The 27,687-nt window shown below is 40.5% G+C and overlaps 1 protein-coding gene across 21 annotated transcripts in view; it reads left to right on the top strand.

The window, feature by feature from the left end:
• The window catches only part of BAZ2B (bromodomain adjacent to zinc finger domain 2B), a 267,863-nt gene that overhangs the window by 139,190 nt on the left and 100,986 nt on the right, over positions 1-27,687 (top strand). For all 21 annotated transcript variants that reach the window (XM_088474781.1, XM_088474783.1, XM_088474790.1 and 18 more), the window contains one exon: positions 22,177-22,323. In XM_088474781.1, the coding sequence (XP_088330907.1) occupies positions 22,179-22,323 (145 nt within the window). In that variant the 5' untranslated portion in view covers positions 22,177-22,178. The remainder of the gene's footprint in view (positions 1-22,176; positions 22,324-27,687) is intronic.

Genomic DNA, 27,687 nt, shown 5'->3' with positions numbered 1-27,687 from the left:
GCAGGAGCTGTGCTCTTCTGAGCTGAACTGCATTGTTTATAGTGACATATGACGTGACCGATTTTTGGAAAAAATATTAGCCAGTTAAGTGCGCGCCAGAATGATTTTATGTTGCTCCCCCTACATGTACACGCCCCTGGGTCCAGGTTATTATGGATTCTAAATATTGACATGTATTTCAGCTTACTGTATTTCTAGGGTTACCAGTTCAGATAGGTTCCGTATGTATTCCTAACATCTTAAATGACCCCCCTCTATCTTCCTTCATGCAATTCAACACACATTCTTGGGCACACAGCCACTCATAGCCATGAGTGAGCTGGAGAGTGGTGGCCATTTTCCTATAGCAAACCGCCTTCTCACTCTGCTCCCCAATGTTTCCTCCGTGGGTGGCGAAGAGTGATGTCACCATGACTGTGTTGTGCACACCCAGCTTGGGCTTGGGAGATTGCTCTACTCTTCAGGGAGTCAGAGCGATCACCACTGTTTCAGGGAGTCTCCCTGACAATCGGGGAGTGTTGGCAAGTATGCCCATATCACGTGGCCACGCCACTTTTTTTTGTATGTCATTTCCAAATCCTCTCCCAAATGTTGGGAGCTATGTGATGAAGTTTCACTTGTTCTATACAAAGTTGTTTGTATCTAACATTCTTCCCTGTGTGTTGATGCATGAACAGAAAATCCTATTTTGTAACCGGTTTTATCTGGTGTTGTGAGAGAAACAGAGGAGCCCCGTGAAAATGGCGGCACATAGCAGCCCCAGGGCCATCAGCTAAAGGGGATTGTTGCCTAAGATACAATGTTTTCTAGGTATTCATGCAACTATAAAGGGGTTTTCTGCTGTTGGGCAAACTTTATTCATTATAGTCACACACAACCACTTACATACAGTCAGGTGCATAAATATTGGGACATTGACAGAATTTTCATATTTTGGCCTCTATTCACCACCACAATGGCTTTGAAATGAAACAAACAAGATGTGCTTTAACTGCAGACTTTCAGATTTAATTTGAGGGTAATTACATCCAAATCAGGTGAACGGTGTAGGAATTACAACGGTTTCTATATGTACCTCCCACTTTTTAAGGGGCCAAAAGTAATGGGACTATCAACTCAAAAGCTATTTCATGGACAGGTGTGGGCTATTCCCTCATTATTTCATTATCAATTAAGCAGGTAAAAGGTCTGGAGTTGATTCTAGGTGTGACATTTGCATTTGTAATCAGTTGCTGTCGACTCTCAATATGAGATCCAAAGAGCTGTCACTATCAGTGAAGCAAGCCATCATTAGGCTGAAAAATCAAAACAAACCCATCAGAGAGATAGCAAAAACATTAGGTGTGGCCAAATCAACTGTTTGGAACATTCTTAAAAAGAAAGAACGCATCGCAGAGCTCAGCAACACCAAAAGACCCGGGAAGGCCACGGAAAACAACTGTGGTGGATGACAGAAGAATTATTTCCCTGGTGAAGAAAAAGCCCTTCACAACAGTTGGCCAAATCAAGAACACTCTCCAGGAGGTAGGTGTATATGTGTTAAACTCAACAATCAAGAGAAGACTTCACAAGAGTGAATATAGAGGGTTCACCACAAGATGTAAACCATTGGTGAGCCTCAAAATCAGAAAGACCAGATTAGAGTTTGCCAAACAACATCTAAAAAAGCCATTACAGTTCTGGAACAACATCCTATGGACAGATGAGACAAAGATCAACTTGTACCAGAGTGATGGGAAGAGAAGCGTATGGAGAAGGAAAGGAACTGCTCATGATACAAAACATACCACCTCATCAGTGAAGCATGTTGGTGGTAGTGTCATGGCGTGGGCATGTATGGCTGCCAATGGAACTGGTTCCCTTGTATTTATTGATGATGTGACTGCTGACAGAATGAATTCTGAAGTGTAAGTGTGAACTGCAAAAGCAACCAAAGAGTTTTTTAAGGCTAAAAAGTGGAATGTTATGTAATGGCCAAGTCAATCCCCTGACCTGAATCCGAATTGAGCATGCATTTCACTTAATGAAGACAAAACTGAAAGGAAAATGCCCCAAGAACAAGCAGGAACTGAAGACATTTGCAGTAGAGGCCTGGCAGAGCATCACCAGGGATGAAACCCAGCATCTGGTGACTTCAGGCTGTAATTGCTTGAAGGATTTGCAACAAAGTATTAAAAAGTGAAAGTTAGAAGTAGGATTGTTTAGTTTGTCCCATTACTTTTGGCCCCTTAAAAAGTGGGAGGCACATATAGAAACCGTTGTAATTCCTACACCGTTCACCTGATTTGGATGTAATTACCCTCAAATTAAATCTGAAAGTCTGCAGTTAAAGCACATCTTGTTTGTTTCATTTCAAAGCCATTGTGGTGGTGAATAGAGGCCAAAATATGAAACTTCTGTCAATGTCCCAATATTTATGCACCTGACTGTAGGTGGCAATTAATACTGCATGCTCACACTGCTGTAGGACTACCAGGCACAGTCGATCCTGTTCATTTCTGCATAGAGAAACTTCGTACTCTGTAGCAATGAAGAGGATGGGATAGATAGGGAGTATGTGCTTAGGTAGCCTATCAACATTGTTATATATTTACCTGGTACAATTATCTGCAGGGCAGATAAGTATATGAATGACCTGAACATGAATAGGACAGTTTCAGCAGACCTTGGTGCACTACAGACCTCACCTCGTAATATTTATACTAAACTGGGTTATAATGTAGGGTATTGGAGTTCTAAAACCACAGCTTCAATAAGTATGACCTTGGAAAGCAGAGAGTATGACAAGGCAATGAGGAAATCTGGTGTTGTCTAATGAAATTAGGGACATTTGATAACTGTGCCCATGCATTTAGGTCTTCATTTATTTATCTTGTTTATTTTAACAGTATTTGTAATGGGCTACAGGAAAATAAACTCAGATTTACAACATGATGTCAGGTATCAAAACATGTTTTATAATCGCATCATTATTTTTTTTTTAATTGTCATTTCTTCTTAGGTTCTTTAGGGTGACATACAGATGTGTCCACATACATCTGTCCTCCATGAGCTACACTTAACGCGGGAACTTCGTGTGACTCTGTAGCACAGAGCGTCTTTTCATGCAACATTTTACCTTCAAATGCGTCTTATTCTTACAGAGATGTGAATAGTTAGCACAAGCACCTTCTGCTGATTAAAATGATATGTAGCATGCATATATTCTGTGTGTGCAACTGCCGGTGTATCTGCATATGAAACGCTATGGTACAGTGTTACAGCCACTGACACTGTAACATAGTGTTTCGCATGCAGATATAACCGCAGTGGCACACAGAATATCAGCATACAGAATATCATTTTAATCAGCAGAAGCTGCTTGTGCTAACTATTCACATTGCTGTGCAAATAAGACGCATTTGAAGGTAAATAGTCGCACATAAAGACGCTCGGCACTACCGAGTCACGCCCCAGCATGGCGCGACTAGAAGGGTTGTTTAGCGAGCAAGGAGGCTAGATGTAAGAGTACACATATGTATTAGGCTGCATTGTATGATTATTTTGGTAACATCATGGCTTTAGATAACATTTATTTGGGAGTATGTGGATTAAAGAGCTCCTCACAAGGCTCCTCTGACTTCTAGTCCATAAGAGGCTTTACCATGCAAGTGAGGAGAATGACTTGGGGAGGTTTAAGTTTAGCTCCTTCATTGTAACCCTTACTTACCAGAAACACCAGGGAGAAGCACCTTATGCACAGAAATGGGACAGTGCAGCCATCTTTCTAATTAGTCTTCATTAAAACATTGCTTTAAACGTAAGAAGTCATCTGCTAATGAAGTCTAACCCTCTGGCCAGGGGTATAAAACCGATTTTAAATTGTGAATTCCGAACCAGGCTCTATTTGTGTTCTTTGTTTTTCTTTTCTATTTATGTTTATTTTTATTCGCCTTTCTATAACCGGAGGTGCTTTGCTACATAATAACTTTAACAATTTTTCCTTTTTCATCCTTCGTCTAACTTGCAAAGTTTATAATGATTTTTTATTATTATTTAGAAGGTATATTACTTTTATTTGGTAGCATATTGGTTTTAATATATTTTTTGTTTTGTGAGCATTAGATAGAGGAGAAATAGATGGTCAGGTTTTATATACTAATGCCAAAACACAAATGATTTTAAGTACAAGCAGTTGCATAGGGTCAATACGCAGTAAGGCCATCGGAATTGTTTACATACAGCTGCTGATAATCATTAATGTGTATTGTTGCAGTAAGAAAAACACCTCCTAAAATGTACTCAGCAGACACTTGACAACCTTGCCTTCACCCCAAACAATAGGGGATTAAACTCCCCTCCCTTTTCTACTTGCCTTCACCCCACTCTGCCTCTCTTGGTGTAATGGAAGGCAGATTAATAATATGTAAATATCTATAAGTGGACCTACGCGTATAGATTTTGGGTGCACATGCGCTGTGCTGAATTTAATATTTTATTTTATTGATCTGCATTGCTCACCATTACAAGGGTATGGGGAGTGTATCTATTAGAGGAATGTGTTTAGGTAATAATGAGCCTGTAAAACTTGCCAAAGGTGTTCATACTATCCAATGGTAAGTCTAGGCTAGAGGTTAGTTGTCGATGGTATACAATGACACATTCTTGATGCTGACCAGACATTTGGACTATATATATTTCTGTATATCTTAGTGCTTTGGTACATGGTTCAAAATACTAATTGAGATAGGGGCGCTGCCTCCAAGTCCCTACCTAGTATTATAGCAGTGATATCTGTTTGTGCAGAGTGGATCGCTACGAAGTTAGGTTGGGCAAGTCGGGATGATGCAGTTTGCACCTTATGTGTATTTCCTGTCTTAGAATGACAACTTCACAGCGCTGTCTGCTGCAGTTAAGAAGTACCTGCTGGTATGAGGGAGATTAGGTCTGCTAAGGTATTAACGACACTCTTACTACTGCATTGCAATTACTCAGCCTTTGCGTATGTATCCATTTAGTTTACTGCACATATTTCGTTTGGACACACCGTGAAGTTTCATGTAGAGTGATTGCCTACAGGACAGATAACGCAGGTCTTTCTGGCTAGCCTGGAGCTGGGGTGCACAGCTGTGGCTCTTCGGGCCCCACCTTCTCCTTGTGCAGCGCGATCTTAAGGGGTTTGCATGAGTTACTCATTCTCTCTCTACCATGTTGACTGTAGCTGTTCTCTTTTCCAGTTCTCTCCTCTTTACTGAGCTCATTATACCACACTGAAGAAAAAAAAATACATGGGAAGAAGAGTAACTAATAACTGGGGAGACATTGCTTCAGGTATTTCCTCTACTTCTGCTTTCTCTGCACTACTCAGAATAATCATAATGGTTACAATAAAGGTATATTTTGAAAATCACTTGGAACCAGGAGTTTAATTTACTAGTAGAAACCTATAATATTATAATTAATCAGAATAGAGCTACAGTCTTATTAGAAAGCATTTAGGTATAGTTAATAAAATTAGCCATAGTTTTTCTTAACAAATCATGATATTGGTATTTTAAGTTCAGCCTCTGGCGAGACTTAATTTGTTCTATTTAAAGATAAACTAGGATGTGTCTTCCTGAAAATCGTTTTAGTAGAGCAGTAATGGGAGTTCCTGGAGATCTCATTCATGTGACCACTAGACAGCTCTGCTGCCTGCAATTTCAGCATACGTGAAGAGGCTTCTGCCTACCCACCATCTGCTGCTTGATGGATCTCACTATCCTTATTCCCTAGAACAAGTGATCAATTCCCTTCAAACTATGTTTTCTGTAATTTTCTTTTATTTGTACTTCATGGCTTTATATTATATTTTGATAATAGTGACTAATAAATACAATTTAGAAGTAGCAGGACAGTTCTATGTGCATGGGGTATTTAAATGGCATTTGTATGAGCTGTAGATCCAACAAGCAAATGCTTTGAGAGACTTTTGCTGTAATCTTGTTAAGATGACTACTTGCTAACGGTTTATACAATGGTGATTGACAAGGTTGGTACGTTGATGACATTGGTGCTAAAGTATTCAACCTTTCGCTGTTTGGGGTGCAGTTTTATTTCAGACTTAAGCAGTGCGTGACAGGCAGCATTAACATCTGTAGACTGGATTGGTTTATAATAAATCTATTCAGTGGAACATGAATAATACACATTCACACCAGCTGTAAGAATCAGTTGGAAGGTTCAATTGAATCCAAAACTTTAGTTTTTGTAATCAAAAGCACAAATTAATTTTTATACATTTCAGGAATTTTAATATTTTTTTCATGAGGAACTTTTTTTACCCCCCAAATTATTATTTTCATCCTTGTACATCTTTATATGTATAAGACAAGTGCCTAAAACCATGGCCAAACTTTTGGATTTGTTTGAGTGTTCTAGAAGATGATGACATGCTCCACTATTTAACAAAATGAAGATGAGAACTGTATTTTAATGTTGCAAGTAACATAAATGGTTGAACAACACATGTATCTTTTGGTAGAAATTCTACAGAAGAACTTGTTGGAACAGGTTGTTGTACAAAGTTGTTTGAGGTTTTGTTACTCTCTATGGTAGTCCTTCTCTAGAAAAACATATTGCATACAGTATGGGTAATTGTATGATAATAATTTGGTGTATTGTTATCTTTTCTGTTAGATCAAGTATGTATTTTTAAAGCAACAATGTTATAAGGAAGTGTTTTGTTTTTTTTAACAGCAAGTTAAATATCCTTTAAAGTATGAATATAATTGCATTTTTTTTTTATTTATTTTTTTGCTATCTTTGTACAAATCATTTGTGAAGCTACCATTGAGTGCAAAGGGTGTAGCTGCTATGGGGCCCAGAGCTTAGGGGGGCCCATCGTCCTTGTCAAAGTTACATGTGATATATACATTTTTCACCATTGGGTGGTAAATAGGGGCCATTACAAACTTTTGCTATGGGGCCTTCAAAAGCCTAGTTATGCCCCTGGTACAAATTATCTCTTTTTGAAATGTATCTGGAGGGAAAAGAAAAATGGTTGCCAGACAGATTCACACAGCGGTCAGTATGTCATGTGATGACAGGGGGTACAAGGAGGGGTGAGGATGTCACAGTGCAGATAGAGCTAAGGGATTAGTGACTATAGATTGTAAACTTGCTAGCTGGGCCCAGTTACCGCTTTTTCTGTGTTATTATCCAGTCTCGTTTTATTACGATTTTGTTCCCAATTGTAAAGCGCAACAGAATATGCTGGCGCTATCTAAATAAATGCTAATAAATAATATCACTAGTTCCTAGTAAAGTGCTCCATGCTCATGGCTATGGGGTCAACCCTTAAAATGGCTGCCTGTACTGCATAGGTAAAGAGTGGCTAAAAACTGGGCCACATGGCAGCCCTGAAATGTGTTAGCACTGCACTCTAGCACTACCAAGATTTTAATCTCTGCTAAATGTCTACTTTTCACTTCAGTCTCTGGTTTTGCTCAGTGGGGAGCGATCTAAAATAAAGAAGAACTCTTGTATAAACAAGTCAGCAACACTTAGTAACACTTCCCTGGCGTTCTGATCACATTACGCCTACTTATCTGTGTTCTATCTGTAATGCAGTTTGGCATGTGACTAATCAAATCCTGAAATGGCACATGGGTTCTGGGTAATTCACGGGCATTGCAGCAGGAATCTCATCTGGCAAATGTGGGATTTTCGGGAGAGTATGTTTCTTGTGCTTGGAATGGGTTTTCTGACACAGGGATAAGAAGAACAGTAGGTGACATGACTTGTTCTGACAAAAAGACTAGTGATAGAGAAACATTTGGCCTAATGTCTAATTACCATTCATCCTTACTAATTACTGCTGCAGGGATTATTTCGGTGGTCAGCGTCTGGTCTGATTTGCAATTTGCCTGAGAGGAGGAGAAAAATACAACTTGTAATGTTTAAATGATATGTAAAAACGATTCAATAACATATTGTTGATATTCTGTATTGTTATGTAAAAAGAAGTGCAAGCCACGTACCGCAGTCATATGATCCGACATGCCGTAGATGACGTCTGGAATAAACATGCAATCTTCTATAAAGTCAAATAATAACACATTTAGAACATATTCTCAGAGGCTTTCGCCCCAGGAGACCTTTAGCAGGCGTGAGTGTCTGACTGGGTTCGGGCATTGGCACCATGTGTGGAGATTTATTTATTTTAACCCTTTCTTAGAAAGATTTATTTAGTGGGTTTTTTTTCTCTCCGTAGGAAGGAAACTGGGTTTAAAAAGTAACATTGTTTCCTGACAAAGCACAGAAACGAGGCTATTCTCTCATATGGTGTATAATATTCTATTACATATCTGTGTTAGGTGAAAATTGAGACTTGGAGTTTGACTGTGGGCTAATTTAGCAGAGCTGTCTACCCTACTACATTTTATTAGTATCCCCCTCCTGGATATCGGAACAACAGGGATCTGGTGCCCAGGAACCTAGCCATTCATTACACACTTGTCTTCTGGGTAACTTTCAGGCAATGATTTGAGATTATGAGGTTAAACCAAACAGTAGGGTTCGGACCCTTTATCCTATAATTGGGTGAGGGTCAATAATAAAAATGTATTTGGTTGGGTAACTACTTTTAAAATTTATAATCACTAGAGGACAATAGAGTTATGCTGGGTACACACTATCACGACTGTCTGAGAGGCCGATTGGTAAACTATACACACCTACCTTTCAGCTTGATATGTCTTCCCAGTTGTGATGTCATTGTCGGCCACCCCATGCAGCCAGTGTACCGGTTTTTGTGGGTCGCCCATACACACAGCCGGACGTACCAATATATCTTTCAGGCATATCGGCATCTGTGAACGACGTCTTTTACAGACATCCGACCATGCGCTGGCGATATATCATCCATCGATCAAATGAATTGACAAGCGTGTACCCAGCTTTAGGCCTGACAAGTTCTACAGATGGAGGAGGGAGGGGGATGTTGAATTCCCTACCATAATATTTTGCATTGAGGGTTTAGTGGTCTTTCAAGTTCTTACAAGCCCAGCACCCCCTGAATGTGGACCTTTTTAAACATTGTGCACATATAATAACAATAAATGATTAATTGTAACTATATTTTTACTTTACCACTTCTCAGGCAACATGTAGAGTTCCTTCATACTGACATATATTTTTGGAATGTTTACTTATGTGTATGTTGTAACTGAAGTGAAAACTTCTATAAAATATATGAGATAACTGTCACTGCTTCTATCATATGATTAATAATGGAGACCAGTTGTGAAAGACATTAGGTTGATTTTATATATGTTATGGTCATAACCGCTAAATACCTCTGATTTCTATTGTCAGTACCAGTTTGTAATCATTTGTCCTTGGTATTTATAGTGATCCCATCACTTACACAGAATGGAGATGGCTGTTTTGGAATCAGTATTCTGGAGAATGCATAGTTTTCACTGGGTCAGTGGTTCCCAAACTTTCTTGAACCGTGGCGCCCTAAAGTATCAGCATATTTTTTGCGGTACCCCTAGGCACCATATGCACCAAAGTAACAATGGGTAGCACTCCACGGGTTCAATAAAGAAAAGTAAGCTTGCAGTTTACTTGCCTTCTTTGGTATATGATATCCCGGTCCCTGGCCTGGCTCTCTGGATAAGTGCACCCCGGTGGATAGACTATATATGGAGTGCCGATCTCCGATATTGTGTATGCGTCTGAGAGTGTGTGTATTTGTATGTATGTATGTATGTATGTGTGTGTATATATATATATATATATATATATATATATATATATGTGTGTGTATGTATATGTGTGTGTATGTGTGTATATATATATATATATAATTATATTGGGATGTTTATGACTTAAAGTAATCATAAGACTTTTGAGTGTTTACAGATTTGTTTTACATTGTCCATGGTCTGTTTCATCTCCAACATGCACATTGACAGTCGCTCTGCTATTGGCTATCAATGCAAGAGACGAAGAAAAGGGACTGCGGGAAAATGAGGCTGGGATGCTGGGAGTGTAGGGGATTGGGGTCCTCTACATGGGTCTACTATGTTAATACTATATATTGGTAGATTCCTGGAGTTCCCTGAGCAATGTTTAAACCCTTCAATGATGTATAATATACTTATAAGTTACAGTGCTGGTGCAGTATTTCCAAGAATAGTTTACATTAGGGATGCATTACATAGTAAAGAACATGAACAATACGGATCTGATTTTCAATTCCATTCCATTATTACATTTTGTATAAAAGCAACACAAATGTATATATTTGTTAAATGTTAGTCTATTAATCAAATTTAGAAATGCTAGCTATATTAATGTTAAATATATTGCAGTTAAGTAGCACTTAAATGTTTTACAGATGTGTCCATATACCTCTTACATCTTACCTCCGTGTGCTAAAAGTCGCGTTAGACATAATGTGTGAATGCTGTACGACTTTGTAGCACCAATCTTCTTTTTGTGCGACTTTGTCAAATATGTCTTATTCACACAGCGATGCAAATCGTACGCACAAGCAGCTTCTTCTGATTACAATGATATGCAGCATGCCTATATTCTGTGTGCGACTGCGGCTGTATCTGCATGCAAAATGTTACGTTACAGTGTCAGCGACTGTGACACTGTAAACCTGCCCAGGTTATGTGATAACCTGAGAGTTATGGGGGAATAAATTGAGTCACCATGGCATAATTTTGGGTAATGGTCCCAATCGGGATGTAGTCACACCCCCAATGCATGCACCAGTTTACACAGCATCGGATCACCATCGCGACAATTGGTTGTGAGGGGAGCAGTCTTTGCCCATCTGAGTAAGTCGTGACGGTGACATGTGTTAGATACACATTAAATGATCCTTTTCGAGTCTCCCAAGTGCCGCTGATTTTTTGCATTTATCTCTTGACTACGGAGGGCACTGGAGCATCGACACATCAGGATAGCAGAGTGCCAGTCCAGTGGATATATATATCATCCATAATATTAAAACCACAGACAGGTGCAGTGTATAACATTAATCATCTCGTTACAGTGGAACCTGTCAATGGGTGGGAAATATTAAGTGACAAGTGAACTGTCAGTCAGTACTTAAAATTGATCTGTTATAAGCAGGAAATATTGGCAAGCGTAAGGATCTGAGCAACTCTGACTAGGGCCAAATTGTGATGGCTAGATGACTGGGTCAGAGCATCTCCGAAATGGCAGGTTTTGTAGGGTAGGGTGCTCCCGGTATGGTTGGTTAGGTGAACTGGCGACAGGATCATGGGTGCCCAAAGCTCATTGATGCGCGTGGGAAGCAAAGGCCAGCCCATCTGGTCCTATTCCACAGAAAAGCTACTATAGCACAAATTGCTGAAAAAGTTAATGCTGGCTCTGATAGGAGGGTGTCAGTGCAGACTTGCAGCATGCTGTGTCTGGGGCTCAGGAGCTGTACAATGGTCAGTAAGCGTCAGTACTGGACCATGGAGCAATGGAAGAAGATGACCCTGTCTGATGAATCACATATTCTCTTACATCATGTTGATGGCCAGGTGCATATGCATTGTTTACCTGGGGAAGAGAAGGCATCAGGATGCACTATGGAAATAAGGCAAACCAGTGGAAGCATTGTGATGCTCTTGGCAATGTTATGCTGGGAAACCTTGGGTCCTGGCAATCATACAAGTATTACTTTGACATATGTAACCTATGATGGCAGTATACTTTTTCAGCGGGATAATACTCCTTGCTACACTGCAAACATAGTTCAGTAATGGTTTGAGGAACATGACAAAGAGCTCAAGGTGTTGACTTGGCCTCCAAATACCACAAATCTCAATAAGTTCAACCATCTTTGGGATGTGCTGGAAATACAAGTCCAAACCATGGAGGTGCCACCTCTCAACTTACAGGACTTAAAAGATCTGCTGCTAACACTCTTGGTGCCAGATATCACAAGACACCTTCAGATGTCTTGTGTAGTCCATGTCTGTTTTGGCAGCACAAGGGGGACCTACACAATATTAGGCAGACAGTTTTATTTATTTTGACCGATCAGTGTGTGTGTGTGTGTGTGTGTGTGTGTGTGTGTGCCAAAAGTCATGGGGTAGATGCCTAGAATTGTGTAGGGCCCCTTCTAGCCTGGCAAAGTGCAGCACCTCGACATGGCATCAATTCCACAAGTGAGCGGAAGACCTCTAAAGAGCTGTTGACCCATGGCATCTGGATAGCTTTCCACAGCTCCCTGATAATTGTAGGTGCAGGATCTTGGGTGTGAATGGACCTCTCCACGACGTCCCATACATGCTTGATTTGGTTCATGTCTGACGTAAGTGGTGGCTACGTTAATCATCTGAACTTTCCAGAATGCTCTTCAAACCAATTCTGGACTACTTGGGGGTGATGACACGGTGAATTATCCTGCTGGTATATTAAATTGTTGTGGGGGTATATTATGTCCATGAAGGGCTGCAGAAGGTCATCAAGCAATGCAATGTAGAGATTACCAGTCAATGACATGTTCAGACGGACCAGCACACCAAACCAATGCCACGTGAGCACACCTCACAAATTATGGTACCACAACCAGCCTGCACGATGCCTTGTTCACAACTGGGGCCTCATGGGGTCTGCGCTACACCCAAACCCTACCATCAGCCCAAAACAACTGGAACTGTGAGTAATTGGGCCATGTCACATGTTGCCAGTCCTCCAGGGTCCAATTAGCGATGTCATGAGTCCAGGTGAGGTGCTGCGTCCGGTGTTGTAGTGTTAACGGGGGCACTCTGGTGGGTTTTCTGCTACCATATTTCATGGAAGCTAAAGAACGCTGCACTGACCTGCTGGAAATGCGTCTGGTTCCACCTGCATTGAATGTAGATGTGATTTGAGCCAGTGTCATGGACAATTCTGGCCAGATGCCACTGGTCACAATCATTAAGCACCCTTGGTTGGCCACTGCGCTCTCCATGGTGGGCGTTAATGCCTTCCATGAGTTATTCCCAGTACACATGTGACACTGTAGATCGCGGAATGCTGAATGTCCTCACAGCTTCAGAAATGGAATGTCCCATCTGTTGGGCAACCCACTATCGTGCCCCTTTCAAACTCTGATAATTCATGTAACCATGAGCAGCCTAGCGGGTGTTCAAACTGACTCACGAGATGTCAGATTACAACTGATTCAGGTCTGTGCATTTCCAAGATGTCACAGTACAGTGACACCACTTATCTTTACAAACTGCTATCCCATAACTTTTGGCACTTCAGTGTGTGTGATTTTATATATAGTAACCACACTTTTTGCTCTGTCTTTTATGTCTCTTCTGTCTGCAGTCACACCATATAGCAGACAGGGAACTGCAGGTTAATTTTACATATAAGTGGGTGGAGTCATGTACAAAGCTGTGGACATAGGGCCTGATTCAGAGATGGATGCTAATGCAATCGCAGCTGCGATTTTGTACACATCACAGCTGCGAAAATATTGTAATGGTTGCAAAGATCACCTGAGCAAAGCGACGCCCACTGCTGTGTATATATCGGTAGCATTGACGCAAATCGAGCAGCCATCTTGCCCTTGCGGTAGGTCTGACCAGCTTCAAACACTGCAGCTCTCCTCGCACACTCTGAGCTCTCATGCTGCGAATGCAATCTCAATGGCTAATTTATGCATGTGCATGAACCGGCATTCAAAAGGTAAGACATGTCCTTATTTTTCTGACCACCCCCCCCGGTACCTCCCCTAAATTCTGACTACCTGTCACTCACTTTGCGAGTGGATCGTCTGTGCGTACATAATCGCAAAGCAATCACAAAATTGCTGTCTCTACCACGATACCAGTCACACCAAAAAAAATATATATATATTCTGTTAAAAAGGCACAAATCCTTCTTAATTACAGGCACACAGAGGCCAGTTCCTCTCTTGCACAAATGTGATGTCACAACACTCCATCCTTGTCAGCTTTATGCTCCAGATTGTTGCATACAAATGACATTTTGTTTGGCCCACGATATAATGTTTCCATCGACCTTGACAGCTGTGCACACTAGGACTTTAATAATATTAATTTGAAATGGCGCTGGAACAAAGTTGAAGATTGTGTTGAATATCTTTGGTAATGCATGACGTTACACGCTCATCCTCTCTCTACTGTACTATACCTTCTAAAATGGGTTATGTTCCCTAGGAGACCAGTGTGCAGACTGCAGAGGGTCTGTCTCTAATGATAAACCTTGGGAAGACAATTGTGCTAGCCATCATAGCTACGTATGCTGAATTTATCCGGTTGTTTTCCAAGAAACCACTTTTTAATCCAGGAAAATATAGTAGAGAAAAAAATGTCACATTGCATTCATTAGTTGTTCAGTTACAGGAAGAGTCAAAGAATGCTAAAGTCTTTGTTTAATGCTTACATTGGAAAAACTGTCAGCATTTATAGGTGTTCCCATCGTCTTCATAACTTTAGGCTGCACATATATTTATGTACTAGCTGATGTACCCGATTTCACCTGGGTACACCTTAGATATTTTAATTTCCTTCATACCATCTTAACTTATATACGTAGAGCCGTATTCAATTTGAGCTGAGCCGCGATACTTTTTCGCGGCCCGGACTTTTCGTCTACTTCTCCTGTTTTGTAAGCGGAAAAGTATCTTGCACGAGCCCACTTTGCCCCGAATTCAATTTGAAAGTACGTGAAAACGGGACCCGGCGAAACTTGAACAGGCGGAAAGTCCTGTCGGATTTGGGGAAATCAGCCTGACACCCCACAAAAGATGCCCTGACATGGGGGTTCCCTATGGTACCCCCCGATTTGGCTTGCTGAAGGTATTTGGTGTTTTTAAATGGGCTCAATAGCTGCTAAATAGGGTTTTTCTATACGTGGTGCAGAATAGTATTCAGGAGTTTCTTTTCCTGAAAATAACTATTCCCAGCAAATTTGGGGTACTTGAAAATGGGGGTCAGCATATTTAAAAGTTGCTAAAGTGAAGTTGAAAAAATCGTGAATAATCCACCTTCCGCAAGCACCTACAATCAAAAACCACTTGGGCCATACTTGGGGCCCCCCCCCCAGAGTCAAGTTCGCTACTTTTTAATTTTGTACCCCAACTTTTTTTTTTCGCCCCGTTTTTCAAAGTCCTTTTTTTGGGTGTCCTTAATGGGGTTTTTTTTAAAAAAAATTGACGCAGTTTACCTTTTGGGGATTGTCTGAAGGCCGCAGGGGGGTTCCCGCAACGTTGCACCCCAAAACCCCAATTCTGCCCTTTTTTCCGCCTGCTATTCATAGGCAAAACTTTTTTGCCTAGTACATTGCAGGCGGAAAGTTTTTCAAATTTGAATACGGGGTAAAAGCAAAACAGACGAAAATTACATCATCGGCGAAAAAGTATTGCGGATCGGACTTTTCGCCTCAAATTGAATACGGGCCTTAGTTTATTTTATGTCTCTGGTGTAAAGGAACGTGCTAGTATCAAGATTAAGTAAATTAAGGGGTTTTTATTGCAAACAATGTTATTGGCATTAAGGGCAAAAAAAAACCAGAGGACTGAGTCCTCCTCTCGTCCACCTTTCCTGTTCTCCCCTTCTCTCCACTCTCTGACGCTCATTGTCATTCAAAGCAAGAGAAAAAAACGTAGTGTTAAGTCCTTAGCCGTGGCGACTCCAGAGGTGGGGCTGCAGTGCATCCAATATTCAAATAGGGGAGCCACACCAACTGTCACCCCAACTGCTGGCAAATATCACTGGCAGTTGGTGTGACTCCCCTATTTGAATATTGGACTGCGCTGCAGCCCCACCTCTGAAGCCGCCACTCCACCCAGACAAAACCTTTACCTTTATACCCTCAGTCTAAAACAATGTTGTGGGTTGTGCTATATCATAAACAATTAATTTTTGAAATTGGAAAAATGCTTGGATACACTATGTAGTTTCAATTTCTTAATGATGTTTAGCCTGTGTTTCCGAAACCTGATTTTCAATGAACGTGTAGTTCTGCCCACGTGCTGCAGGCCACAAGGGCATTGCAGTACGTATATACAATAATGTGTATTGCAATTAATAAACTACCTAATCTGGAATTTTTCTTTACTGGTGCATGAAACAATCTCAGCAGATTTGTTTATAATAAAACTACAAGTCATACACTTTGTTTTGCCACCACGATAACATTAGCGTTCCGGCTAGGCTGTTTTACAGGTGGCGTTGCGCCCTGCCTGATTTCAAAAAGGCAGAATGCACTCTGCTGAAAAAGCCTGCGGGTGCCGTTCCCGCACGTGGGCCGCAGTGTCCCGCGGGTGGGGAAAACTGCTGTGTAGCGATCACCGGCAGTGAATAGATGCCGGGCGCATGTCCGTATGTGCCGGGCACGCCCCCAAGAGTGATGAAAAGGGGACGTGTCTTAAAGACATGCCCCCTTTCCTCATGGACATGACACTTTTTGGGACCCTTTCTCTAGGACTGGCGCCCTGCCCAGCGCCGGGCTTAGAGTAAACACTATAACATCCCTTTACCGAAGAAGATAACCAATTTGATGTGTCTGGTTTGCAACAGGTATCAGGTTTACACAACACACTTGGAGCTAAGATGGACTCTAAATGGATATTTTTCTTAATTTGCACTTTTAGTTAGGGATTTAATATCTCATTTAAAATGGGGTCTTGTTGTAAAACACTGAAATTATTGTTAAGTATGTTTTGATTTGACTCGACTATTTATTTAGTTAAATAATGCATTTGGATCTCGGACTATACATGATTAGTCTGACCACTATTTTGAAGATGATGAATATTTTTTTGGAATAAGAAGGTCCACCCGGTCTGTCCTGAATGACTTGTTGTAAGCAGTTTCTAATGAAGACAAAGGACAACCGCTAGAGATCTTTAAAAATTTGCGTCAGCCTGCCTACTAAAAGATTCAGTGGTGGAAAAATTCCAACGTAGTCTACTAAACTGACTTAATGGTACGTCCCTAAGCCAAGGTCTATAGTACCCACTCAAAAAATATAAAATATTGTTGGTGCCTACTTTTTTTATAATTGATTGTTGAAATTTCTGAGCTCTCCAAGGAGATTGTCAGATCCAAGAAATTAACCATATGGTGATCAAAATGTAAATTTAAGATTCCAATTATTATTGTTCAAATGAGAAACAAAATTGAGTGCTTGGGGCACATCCCCTTCCCAAATGATAAATAGGTCATCAATATAATGGCCATAGTACACTAGGTTTGCTCTGAAAGGGCCAGATGAATTGTTGTTCAAAACTGCCCATGTATAATTTAGCAAAACTGGGAGCGAACCGAGTGCCCATGGCCGTACCCACCACCTGAAGATAAAAGGAATCATCAAATGTGAAATAATTATGTGTTCAAATGAAATTGATCACATTCAAACTGAATTGGCTTAAATCCTTTGAAATCTCCATATCTGACATAAAAAAACTAGTCGTAGCTTCAACTCCTAAATTATGTGGTATATGTGTGTACCAAGATTGTACATCCAATGAAAGAATCCTTAATAATAATCAACAAGTGCATACTTTCACCGATATGCAATTTAAAAGATCTAATATAATTTTGTAAAAAAATTTATCAATGAACTGTGGCAAATTAGATGTGAGGGACACTCAAATAATAGGTTTCCTTGGAGTTGCTGTGAGTGATTTGTAAATTTTAGGTAGGTGATAAAAGATAGGTAAAATAGGAAAATCTATATAAAGAAAAAAAAATTCATCTTTTGATATAATCTCCTCTCGAAGGGCTCTTTGTAATGTAGTTTTAAATTGTGATTGGAACAACTTAGTGGGATCTTCCGAAATTTTACTATAAAATGAAGTATCCAGTTGCTTGATAATTATCTCTTGTGAGCAAAACAGCTCCCCTCCTTTTATCTGTACTCCTGATTACTATGGAGTTGCCCTTTTTCAAGTTCTCTTCATTATGGGACAGGTAGGACCAAGTGGATTTTTTGGAACGTAGTTTTTGAAAATCATCCAAGTGTTTTTTTTCTGTAAAAATTAAAGTATACTTAATGATTTATGACTTCTGGGATAGAATGTAGATTTCCTCTTGAATCTATTTCTATCATCTAAACTAATATTAACTTTATTAATGTCAAAAGTGCGTTTTGTTTTTTTTTGTTATGAGTTCAACATGATTGTCTTCCCATAGATCTTCTAGTGTTGCTAATGTCTCTAGATCAGTCGTTTCTAATAAAATGGGGGATATGTCCTTATCGGTTATTCTTTTGGAGGCAAAATTAATTTTTCTGCATAGATTCCTAACAAAATGGTTGAGTTCAGCAAACATTTCTAACATATTGGGATCCTTACTGATTGCATAATTGAGGCATTTTATAGTAATTTGATCTGATGTGCACTGTGGGTTTTATCTGTTAAAAATGCCATCTGTTTTCAACTAAGTCTTTTACTTCTTATGTGATTTGTGTTAGGGTGTTCCTGAAGCTGAGGGGGCATAAGGATTATGACTGCTTGCATGCCCCCACCTTTACCTTTATTACCTCTAAAACAACGGTGTGGGTTGTGCTTTATCATATAGCTTATATGTGTGGTGATCGCAGCATAGGTTTACTTGATATTGAACTATAGGTTGAGTGTGACTACTAGTGCACCATGGGACACGTAGTTCATCAACAGTTCAATCTTGGTTTACTTCATAATAGCCACCACTCCATTAACAATAATACATCCTGCCCTACATGTGCACTAATGTTGAATATTAATTGCTTCTCTTACATTAGTGTCAGAGCTTGTAACTTAAAGTAGTTTAGGAACCTTCCCTCTGAGGTTTTGGTTTTAGAGGTGAGGTTTTCTGTTGCTTTTTTTCCCTTTAAATACAGTCCCTTACAATTAACCACAAACACAGTTGGTAAACCACATGCATTGACTGATCCTTACGGGTTCACAGCACATAAGGAGGTTTGTGGTATTATCGTTATTTAGCACCAGCACTTACTGTGTTTTTAGCACTTTAGGCATACTCAAAAAGAAAAAAATGTCACATATCCTAATGGATATTATCCATGGGTCATTAAGGAAGGAAAATGTTTTTAGTTTTTGCAGACGTTAAATTTCTGCATGTTGCCGATGTTACCACCAAAGTGCACAGGTTTACGGAGCAAGGTGGCAGCCTTTGTGTAGGTGCAGAGGTTTGGTCTGTCTGATGGGAGAAGTTGTGAAGAAGTTATTGTGAGAATCCAGGGTCGTAAATAGTAATTTGTCGGCCCCGTAGTAACATTTGTAAGGGCCCCATTTGCCGCTAAAAACAAACAAACTCATAGGACAGACAAGAAAGCCAGCCCACCCTCAGCTGTGGGCACCATAGCAGCTGCACCTTTGGTAGTTACGCCCCTGCTGGGATCTGTAAATTATCTAAAATTACTTTACAACATTTATCACTGCACACCAACCAAGCAGGGGAGTGGGGAGAGCACTAATTCTTCTATTCACACATCACAGTTGATTTTTTTTATTTTTTTTTTAAAGGATGTGGTTTGTGGGGTGGGGCCTGGTCATCCAAGGTTGCATAAAATCTGCTTTTTAAAAAAAAATAAAAAAAAAAATGATTTATTTGATTTAAAGAGGATTTTTTTTAATTATTTTATTTTTTTAAATAAACTTTTTTAAAAATTTAAAACTTTTACTTAAAACATTTTTCAATAAAAATCCTATTTAAATCCCCCCAAAAAATTCTGATTTAAATCAAATAAATCTGTTTGTTTTATTATTATTTTATTTTTTAAATCCAATTTTTTTTTTTTTTAATGCAACCCTGATTTATGGAATTGGGACCCATACTGTGTCTTATTGCTGGTATTGGCATTTAAGCATAGAGAGACCCAAGTGCCTAATAAGACCTTTATGCACACTAACAGAGCCAGCCCTACCCAATTTGGTGCCCTAGGCAAGATTTTGGCTGGTGACCCCTAGCAGATAATCCCACCACCAAGCTTAATGTAGCATTCAATATGAAAATTGCACTCTAATGAATTATTTGTATTTCCTTTCAAACCCAACCAATTTGAATTTAAAATAATTTAATGTAGATTAACACTACTGTCCTCCCCTCACAGCATGCCAGGCCCTCCCCTCACCTAGCACCATACTTGCCTACACTCCCAGAAGTTGCGGGTGGTTCCCAATTTTTCGGGTAAACCCCCGCACCCCCGGAAGTGTAGGCAGACCTCCCGCATCCTGCCCACTTCCTAGTGAAGCGGACAGGATGGGGAGATTTAATAGGGAATTCACGGTTCTGCGAGGAGGGGACGGAGCTAAATGGCACGATCTGCGTCATTTAAACCCGCCACCTCCTCGCAGGTTCGCAAATCGTGGATTTTTCGAAGAAAAGGGCGGGGCCTAATTTGAGTCATGAGGCCGGAACGGCCTCTAGCAGCAGATCTTGGGGCTGTTCCCTGGAACAGATGTCTATAAGGTCGGTAAGTATGCCTAGCACCCCTCACCCAGCACAGCACCCATCACCCCTCACCCAGAACTCCTCTCCCCTCACTGCACAGCACCCCTCACTCAGCACTCCTCGCCTAGCACAGTACCCATCAGCCCTCACCCAGAACAGCACCTCTCATCCAGCAACCATCACCTCTCCCTGCACAGCACCCATCGCCCAGCACAGCACCCATCATCCCTTATCCAGCACCCCTCTCCCAGCACAGCACAGCACCCATCACCTCACACAGCACCCCTCTCCCAGCACAGCCCCCATCACCCAGCACAGCACCCCTCATCCAACACCCCTCTCCTAGTTCAGCACAGCATCCATTACTTCTCAATTATAAAAAAGGAATTATCCACTGTATATTGCTCACTCACAGGACTTTAGAAAGTTAATGTGGTTTTATTGTGCAGAATATGAACTCCTGGTTCACCTTCCAAAGTCCTGGCTCTTAATTCTCCACACTGCTGCCATATGTTGGGCTTTCAGGCAGCATGACGGATGTTTTAGTGTTCTCTATAGCATAAACAGCTGCTTCAAAGCTTGCATGTATAGTTATTATAGTTACACTCTTAAACACTTGTTATGCACTCTTTCACTTTTAGGGATCGTATAAATAGGCGTTAACACTCCCTGTTCAAAATACCTTTTTAAAAGACCAGTAAGCATACTGATACGCTGATAATCCAATATATAATCTAAATCTACTAGACTTTACAGGCTGCATCGGGAGCCCCTCTAACCGTCAAAAGGGTGACACATTACCCTTAATTGCAGTAATAAAGCAATATATTTTATCAAAGAAAGAGACGCCTATCTTTAATAATATATCTGGAGGTATTTTAAACAATTGTTACAAGCTATAACGAACAAATCTGACAGTAGAGCAGGAAGGAGCTGGGGACTACAGGTGAAGCCTCGGAGGGCCGCAGGCAGCCCATCACTGATCTATGCTAATGGATCTTTTTTTGCCTTTAAATACAAATCGCCACTTTAAATCCTGTGTCAGAAATGACCGGCTTGGACAAATCGCCTTTCATTACTTGTAAGCTTGCAAGCAGGGCCTTCCTACCTATATATCTGTCTGTTATTACCCAGTTTTGTTCTATTAATGTTTACAATTATAAAGTGCAACGGATTATGCTGCGCTATAAAAGAAACTGTTAATAAAAAAATAAATAAATTACTTATACATATGTTTGGTGTTCCTTTATGAACGTCTGTATTAAATGTCTGGCCAAATGTTTGGGGTTTTTGTTGTTGGTGATTCATACTCAATTTCCAATAAGAGCTGTTAGAATGACTTTCTGTTGCATTATAGTGGTTCTTATATATATATATATATATATATATATATATATATATAGTTTATATGAATTGTAGCTTAAAATATATGACTGTCTAAAATTGTAGCTTAAAATATATGAATGTCTAAAATTTCCCTGCAACACAGTGTATTCTGTTTTACATGTGTGTACATGTGTGGCTTCTCTGCCAAATAACCTAATCTGTGCAGTGCTGGTTGTGCATGGCCAAGTCCAGCATTTCCATGATCAGATCTAATGATTATGTCTTGCACCTCTGTTCAAAGTCTCAGAAATTGTCACTAGCCACAAGTGAAGCCTGATATAAATAGGTGAGGAGGACATAGGCCTTATGGTTATGGTCGTAGATCAGTAGATTCAGTATAATTCACCATTTAGTTCTTTATTTTTCTTTGCAGACATGGAGTCCACTGAGAGGATAACAACATCAAACCCATCTTCAGTGACTTCTTCCTCGCCCTCCACTCCATCAGTAGCTGCAGTGGTATCTAAAGGAGGCATTTCCACCGGAGTCTCCCCTCTGAGTGCTTCAATCACCGCTTGCGGTAGGTTTTCTTGGCATCCTTCATCCTTAGGTTCTTTTGTGAGCAAGTCTTTACAGAAAATCATGTATATAAACTGTGTATATGTGTTTGTAAATGTCTGTCTGTCTATAAGCTAAAATCCCTTGAAAAGATAATCGGTGAATTTTAGCATGTCATTGTTTACTCTTCTTCTTCAGGTTGCTATTAATGATAAAATTTTGTACAGTGTCATTAACTACCATGGCAACCACAGTCACATCATAGCAGTAAGCGAAGAGGCTTTGTTATACCCCTCAGAGTTCTATGTCTGCCCTGTAGATGTCCCCTCCCCACACGCCACTAGAGCCCCATCACTACCTTTGCCATCATGCTGTATGACATGTTGATAGCCATGATCCTGTGTCTGTTGGTCTGTTGCAAACTGACTGTGTCTGGCTGCCATACTTGTCTGCTTTCCAGAGAGGTTTTGGAAAGAAGAAATGATATGTAGAAGAGCAGCTGAGATGACATGTTTATGCCATGAGTGCTTAAAAGTTACTCGCTATTTAAAGATAAAAACCTATGTGGGATTGCTGCTTTAAAAAATGAAATAACTATGAAAATGTTGCTGTTGATAATAAGCACTTACTGCATTTTTACTTTGCAGGCTATAATCATATTGGTATATGTATTGTATGTCTCACAATAATGGTGTATTATTTACATGTGCTTATGTATAGTTCTCTGTGAGTGCTCCCTGTTTAATATAGAAATGTATGAGCCTAGCAGTGACATTTCAGGAAGGAATACATCTCATCAGCACTACAAGTAAAACAGTATTTAAAATGTCAGCTCTCTGCTAGAACATTAATCATGGGCTTAATATACCTATTGAGAACTAAACTCTGCCCACAGGAATGTGTTTCATCAGGGATTTTAGCGTATTTAGGTAGTTACATTTAAATAAAGATGTTTTTGAAACAGAATGCCTGGCATGTATAAGTGTAATGCATTAGTCATTAACCTTTTTTTTTTTTTCAATGGGAAACTATATTATTCCTGCTCATATACTGTAATCTCTCTTAAAGGGAAACCGTTTTGGTGTATTACTTCTGCTTATATAGAATTCCTAATTGTTCTAGGGAATGGATTTTAATTTTACCTCACAATATCAGAAACGGGCCTACTGGTTTTTCTAAATTACTCCATTATGATTGCCTAGCTTTTATTGTAGCTGAAGATACAGATGTGTCCACATACATCTATCCTCCATGCGCTACAAGTCACGTTACACAACAAGTGAGCGCAGTGCGTCTAGGTAGAGCCGAGCATCATTTCATGCGACTTGTTTTCCCTTTAAAATGCAGCTGTATGTACATGCGAAATGCTACGTTACAGTTTCAACGACTGTGATACTATAACGTAGCATTTTGCATGTAGATACACCCGCAGTCACACACAGTATATAGGCATGACACATATCATTTTAATCAGCAGAAGCTGCTTGTGTGTACTATTCATTTTGCTATTAAGACACATTTTATGGGCAAAAGTTACTCGAAAAGACAGTCGTCGCTATCGGGCCGCACCAAGCCATGGCGTGACTAGAAGGACTCTTTAACAAGCAAGGAGGCCAGATGTTGGTGGACACCTCTGCAGATTAGCTTATAAAGCTGGTAATGATTTTTGTGACAAAAGTATAAAGTCGGAGATTAAGCACAACGATGCATGGCATGAAGCATAGCTCAATTCATTTGTATCAGACTTTCGTCTTTTGCCTTTTTACCCCTGTTTGCACACAGCAGTTACAATCAATACCCACGTCAGTGTCCAGGGCACTTGTGCATCGTAGTATTGTCTCATTAGTGATGCAGCTGATTTGCATATTTTGTGAAAAAGTCTGTAACGAGAAACATGACGTGTCATAAAGGCACATATTTTATCCATATTATTTTCACTAAAGTAGTATGAAAATGGGTGTTTTCACACCCTTTGCACATTATTTTAGTATCACATGAATGTACTAATGGGCGATTGGAGTAGTTTCCGTTAAAAAAAACTCCTCTAAGCCTTCAATCTTGCACTTGTTTAGCAAGCATATAGCATTTCCCATACTTGTAATGTAATGGGAAATGTGATCTGTTCAAATTTATTAAAGTAAATTGTAAATAAAATACCAGGAGGGGTGTCCTGCAATAATGTAAGATATATCTGGAGATGGCGTTAAGCAGGCTCTCCCCCTTTTCACCTACTCTAGCTCAGCCTTCCCTGCCTGCTGACAGGGAGAGCAGAGTCTGGAGTTTGCTTCTGTGATAAGCTTATTTATGTGTCTGATAGACCACAGTCTGATCACTGTCAAAAGAAAGTTAGAGTTAAAAAAAAAAAAAAACACTTACCTGCACCCAGGGACCGGTGATCGGTGGTCCGGGGAGCGTCTCGGTGACCCGTTCATTTAATCGCTGTCCTATGTAACACTGGTCAGCTGATCTGTAAAGTGAACTGAAATGCTGTGAAGTCCAGGCCGGCATCTCACTTTACAGTGCTGATCAGATGACCGGGGTGACAGAGCAGGAGCACATCCATCAGATGACCGGATGACCGAGGAGTTCACCGATCATGGGTGCTAGGAAGTGTGTTAGCTTACCCAGGGCCGAAACTAGGATATCTGTCACCCGGTGAAAGGCAGCAATTTTGCGCCCCTCTCCCTTCCCATACCTGGATTTTGTCCTTGCTCCTCCATAAGGCAGTGCATTAGTCAGACGTCCCTGGTATAGTGACATTATTCCATACACCATAATGCCCATTACACATTATGCCACACACTGTAATGCCTATTACCAAAGTGCCACTTACATATTTGCCCGACACCATTTTATGCCCCACAGTAAGGCTTCTAATTACTTTAAAATTACCTGCTCGTTGCCATGGGGTTTCATGCTTGTTGTCAGGGGATTTATTCTCATTGCCATGGGGTTCCATGCTCGTTGCCATGGGGTTCCATGCTCGTTGCCATGGGGTTCCATGCTCGTTGCCATGGGGGTTTATGCTGAGCCAGGGGGGTTTATGCTCGTTGCCAGGGGGGTTTGAAGGGAGAAGATGCAGCTCTCAGCATCCTCTCCCTGCAGCACCAGCGTTCCCGGCACTTCCGGGAACGCTGTGTGCATTGCGCTCTGCTAACAGACACTAGAGGTCCAGTAGGACCTCTAGCATCTGTCTCTTCCTTGGCAGCGGACATTTTTTGATGGCCGTTTTCAGCAGAGTCCATGCGGACGGCTAGTCCGCATGGAATCTGCTGAAAACGGCCATCCAAAAATGGCCGCCGCCAAGAAAGAGACAGACACTAGAGGTCCAGTAAGGACCTCTAGCATTAGTCTCCTTTTCGGCGGCGGCCATTTTCAGATGGCAGATTCTGCTTTTTCACCCCCCCGCAATCCCCTCCCGGTGCACGTGCACCTCTAGCCCCCCCCTAGTTGCGGCCCTGGCTTACCGGAGTGGGGAGGTGTAGCATGATTTGATTTGTGCTTGTATATATTTTATTAATTTTATATATTTTTGCTTTCATGCAAACATGAAATTATATTTCTCCCAGTTTTGCATACTTTGCTGTAGTAACGTGTCCCCTCATTTGTTTTGTTAAATGGTGTTCCTCTGTGCATAGTTTTACCGTAATTAATGTATGTCGTCGTGTTGCCTTTTATTTTTTTTTATTTTTTTTGGTTGGGGCAGGGATGAGTGGTAACATAATTATTGGGGCTATTCTATATACTGGTTATTGGAGTGGTGTAACTGTCCTGGTCATTGAGTACCCTGATTGTAATTGGGAGTTTTCAGTTATTATCTGATTCATGTTCTGAACATGTGCTGTGTGGTTCATTGGTGACCACCAAAAAAAAAAAAAATTACCTGAGGGTCGCTTGTCACAGAGGAGCCTTTATATAGGGTTTCCTGATCCTAATTATGTTTCTTGGCAATTTTGCTTCAGATATTACAGTTAAAACAGATTTTACCCCCTCAGAGCATTCTGTGCTTCATTAAATTACTCTAGCATTTAACAGCAAAGTACGTAACACTTGTTTAGTAAAACAAAAATGCATCTTGAACCCTCTTGCCTGTTTTAGTGTGGCAAGCGCGTTTGCACAATACCGAGTACTGTCTAATGCTTCATGTAGTGGAACTTTTTAAGCATTTTTGCCTGGTCCTTTTATTTATTTATTCATTTTCTTTTTCATTTTCTATTCACGGAAACCGGTTTAGCAGCCTATGCAAAATCCTGACTTTTTACTGACATATGCATAGTGGTTTCTGATGTCAGCAGAAGCCTTTAGTGGAAATGGCCATTAAAATACCTTTTGACTGTACAGGAAACACACCATAAATTCTCTTAATGTCACTGAGGAAACAGGCGTTCCATATAGGAGACAAGAATATATGTTTTATGCTGTGTATATGCCCTACTTAGGGCATTCGCCGCCTCTAGGAAGCTAAAGGCATTTGTAAAATTGTTACGTCTTAGGATAATTCCAAATCTGAATGTAACATGGGGCTTTCAGCTAAAATGTACTCATCTGAAAAGAATTCAGTCTCTTAGCACTTACAGTTAACAGAGACAATATTAAGTGTTCTTTCATATTAAGGGTTCTTTAGCGGTGAAAAAAAAATAGCAATATTTATTCACAATGAGTATTTGTCCAGAACAAAATGAGAAGCATAAGGGCATACCTGTGATCCATTTAAAGCCATTAGTAAATTGAAAATGGTGGTTAATTAAATATACACAGCAGGCACTTTATCAGGTACACCCATAAACTTTCTTGATATTGCAAATATATAAGCAGTCAATCACGTAGCAGCAACTCAATGCATAACGGCATACAGACGTGGTCAAGAGGTCCAGTTATTGACCAAACACCAAAATGGGTAACAATTGTGATCAAAATGACTTTGGGTGTGGAATGATTGTTGGTGACTGATGGGGTGGGCTGAGTACATCAGAAACTGCACATCTCCTGGAATTATCACGCACAGAAGTCTCTACAGTATACAGAAATGCGAACAGAAGTTCTGTGGAATAAAACGTCTTATTAATGAGCGAGGTTCCAGTAGAATGGTCAGACTGGTTCAAGCTGACAGGTAGGTAATGGCCTCCTTTGGGATGGGGTGGCACAATGTACAGCTGACAAATATGCAGCAACTGCATGATGCCATCGTGTCACCATAGAGCAGATTCTCTGGGGATGTGCGGTAAGTTAGGGTGACAGTTATAATGTCAACATGAGAATGCTGGCATGGTGGAAATATTGGCATGCAGCAAGTCTACAGTGAACATGTCGACATTCACCATGTCTACACGGGATGATATGTCAACATGATAGACTGTCAACCTAATGTCCCTGGTGACCCAGTGTC

Source organism: Taudactylus pleione, unplaced genomic scaffold (assembly GCF_031769625.1).
Source record: "Taudactylus pleione unplaced genomic scaffold, aTauple2 ptg000156l, whole genome shotgun sequence".
NCBI lineage: Eukaryota > Metazoa > Chordata > Amphibia > Anura > Myobatrachidae > Taudactylus > Taudactylus pleione.
This window is presented reverse-complemented; position numbering and strand designations above follow the sequence as displayed.